Source organism: Sinocyclocheilus anshuiensis, unplaced genomic scaffold (genome assembly GCF_001515605.1).
Source record: "Sinocyclocheilus anshuiensis isolate Anshui unplaced genomic scaffold, SAMN03320099.WGS_v1.1 scaffold454, whole genome shotgun sequence".
Taxonomy (NCBI): domain Eukaryota; kingdom Metazoa; phylum Chordata; class Actinopteri; order Cypriniformes; family Cyprinidae; genus Sinocyclocheilus; species Sinocyclocheilus anshuiensis.
This window is the reverse complement of record NW_015548217.1, coordinates 1,357,100-1,359,368: the sequence shown is the minus strand read 5'-3', so window position 1 is coordinate 1,359,368 and position 2,269 is coordinate 1,357,100. Positions and strand designations below refer to the sequence as shown.

General features: G+C 43.8%; 1 protein-coding gene across 1 annotated transcript; it reads right to left on the bottom strand.

Moving 5' to 3' along the window:
- Nucleotides 1–550: 550 nt before the first annotated feature.
- Nucleotides 551–2,107, bottom strand: tob1b (transducer of ERBB2, 1b). The gene has a single exon (XM_016440847.1). The coding sequence runs from the start codon at nt 1,887–1,889 to the stop codon at nt 903–905; it is 987 nt and encodes a 328-aa protein (XP_016296333.1). The 5' UTR covers nt 1,890–2,107; the 3' UTR covers nt 551–902.
- Between the last annotated feature and the right edge of the window lie 162 nt (nt 2,108–2,269).

Here is a 2,269-nt window from a genome sequence, read left to right as displayed (position 1 = left end):
ACACTGACTCAAAATACTTTGTTATACCATATTTTTATCAAGTATTGCACAATGTAGGTACAAAATTAATATATACGATTACATTGTCCATATAGCAAAAATCTGTTGAACTCTTAACAGAAAATACAACTCTTTTTGTTTCAAAAAAAGCTAATATTCCTACACTGAAATTCCAACACTAAGGAATATTCTGTACACAATCTTTAGAAGTTTTGCTCAATTTTTTAAAGATGAATTTCTTTAACAATTTAAAAAAAGAAACAAAAAACAAAATATATTATAACATAAAGCTTCTGCAGCCATCACAGATCACTGGAGTAGTAAAAAGATATAAATGCAATACCATGTTGTAGAAACAATATATATATATACTCTGATATTTTACAAACTCTGTACTCAATTAAATTATACAATTAGAAAAAAGACCACATAACCCCAGATATATTATGCATTAGTGCCAATTTCTTAAAAATCAGCCAAGTCCTACCAACTTTAAAATACTGTAAGAGGCCAGAACTTGAAGCTTCTGCGTTTCTTTTTTTTTTTCACCCAATGTTTTAGACTAGTTTTCTTCCAAAAGGTAGTAAAAAAATCTTTTTTTTGCTTTATTGGCAAAAAAGGAAAAGAAAACAGATGCGTGTTGACGTGTCTCAGACGTGTACGTGTGTGTGTGTGTGAGAAACACAATCTTTAGTACAAACTCAAGGGGGCAGAGAGAGAGAGAGAGAGAGAGAGAGAGAGAGAGAGAGAGAGGAACAAAAATTGAAAAAAAAATCAATCAATCAAATAAAGTGAAACAAACACCCTTGGGCACATGCGCTTATCAGTGACTAATAGGGATCTTGGTTACCACATCCACAGTTGTGCGTCTTCGCCTTTTGTTTTCCTTTTGCCAACAATCATTAGTTAGCCATGACTGGCTGGAATTGCTGGTTTGAATACTGCATGTTGCCGAGACTGAGGTTTAAGCCATCCACGAGCGACTTGTCGTTGATGCTCCCGTAGGCTGCAAACACATCGAAGGCATTGCTGTACTCCAGAGGACTGAGGCTGAGTGGGTTTTCGCTTGGGAACGTCGTGCTTCCGGAGCTCCCTTGGCCTTGCAAGTTGGGGAACACAAACTCCTTGGCGTTGGGCGAGAGCGCAGACGCTTTCTGCTGCGGAGGCGAAGCTCCCAGGCCGAAACCGTAGAGCGAATGCATGGAGCTGGAGATGGCTTTCTGCTTGAGGAGGCTGTTGACATTCAGACCCAGGTTGGTGGGAGAGCTGCGTGCGACTTTGCTGCCGTTTCGGCCGCTGTTCTTCATCTTGGTGGAGCCGAACTTGGTTGCAGCGAACGAGGCAGTGGTGAAGGTTAAAGGCTGGGTGGAGCGTGGCATGAAGGACGGGCTGACGGCCGCAGACTGGCCAAACGGCGGCGGCGACGGCGAGCTGGACTCGGATGAGACGCCCACCGGGTCGCTTATTGGCATGAAGACCTGAGCCTCCGGGTTAAAACTGTTTCTGATCTCCTTGTCCAGCTCGGAGCCGTTCTCTCCGCTATCGTCCACGTATAGCACCTTAACCGCTCCCTTCTCCCCGATCTGATAGGACACTTCAAAAGGGTCGATCCAAACGCTGAGATCCTGAGGCAAATTATTGCGGACGTCCTCGATGTCCAGCCCGCTTTCTTTGGCTGCTTCCTCCACGACCGGATCCACCTTCTCGCCCACATGGATGCACCTAAACCCGGATCCTTTGTATGGCTTGTCGGGGTACCAGTGTCCTTCGTATTTCTTCTTCAGCTGCCTCTCCAGCTCCTCGCCGAAGATGTTGACTCTCCGCCGTGGGAGTTTGTTGTACAGGTATGAAATGATGAAGTTCAGCGCTACTTGGATTTCAAGCTGCATAGCTGCTTTCGTTGAGTGCTGCAAAAACCTCCAAGGCAGTAGTGATCAGTGGGGACTCAGAAGTGCTGGTGGACGAGAAACACTTGCTACTCCGCAGGAAAATCTCCTTGTGCTCCTTGAAGGGGGAAGAGAGGCAAGGTATTGAGATGAATGTGACCAATCAGCCTACATTTGTGACCCTGGAGCACAAAAGCAGCCTTAAGTCGCTGGGGTATATTTGTACCAATAGCCAACAATACACTGTATGGGTCAAAATGATATATTTTTCTTTTATGCCAAAAATCATTGGGATATTATGTAAAGATCATGTTCCATGAAGATTTAAATATATACATTTTTGATTAGTAATATGCATGGCTAAGAACTTCATTTGGACAACT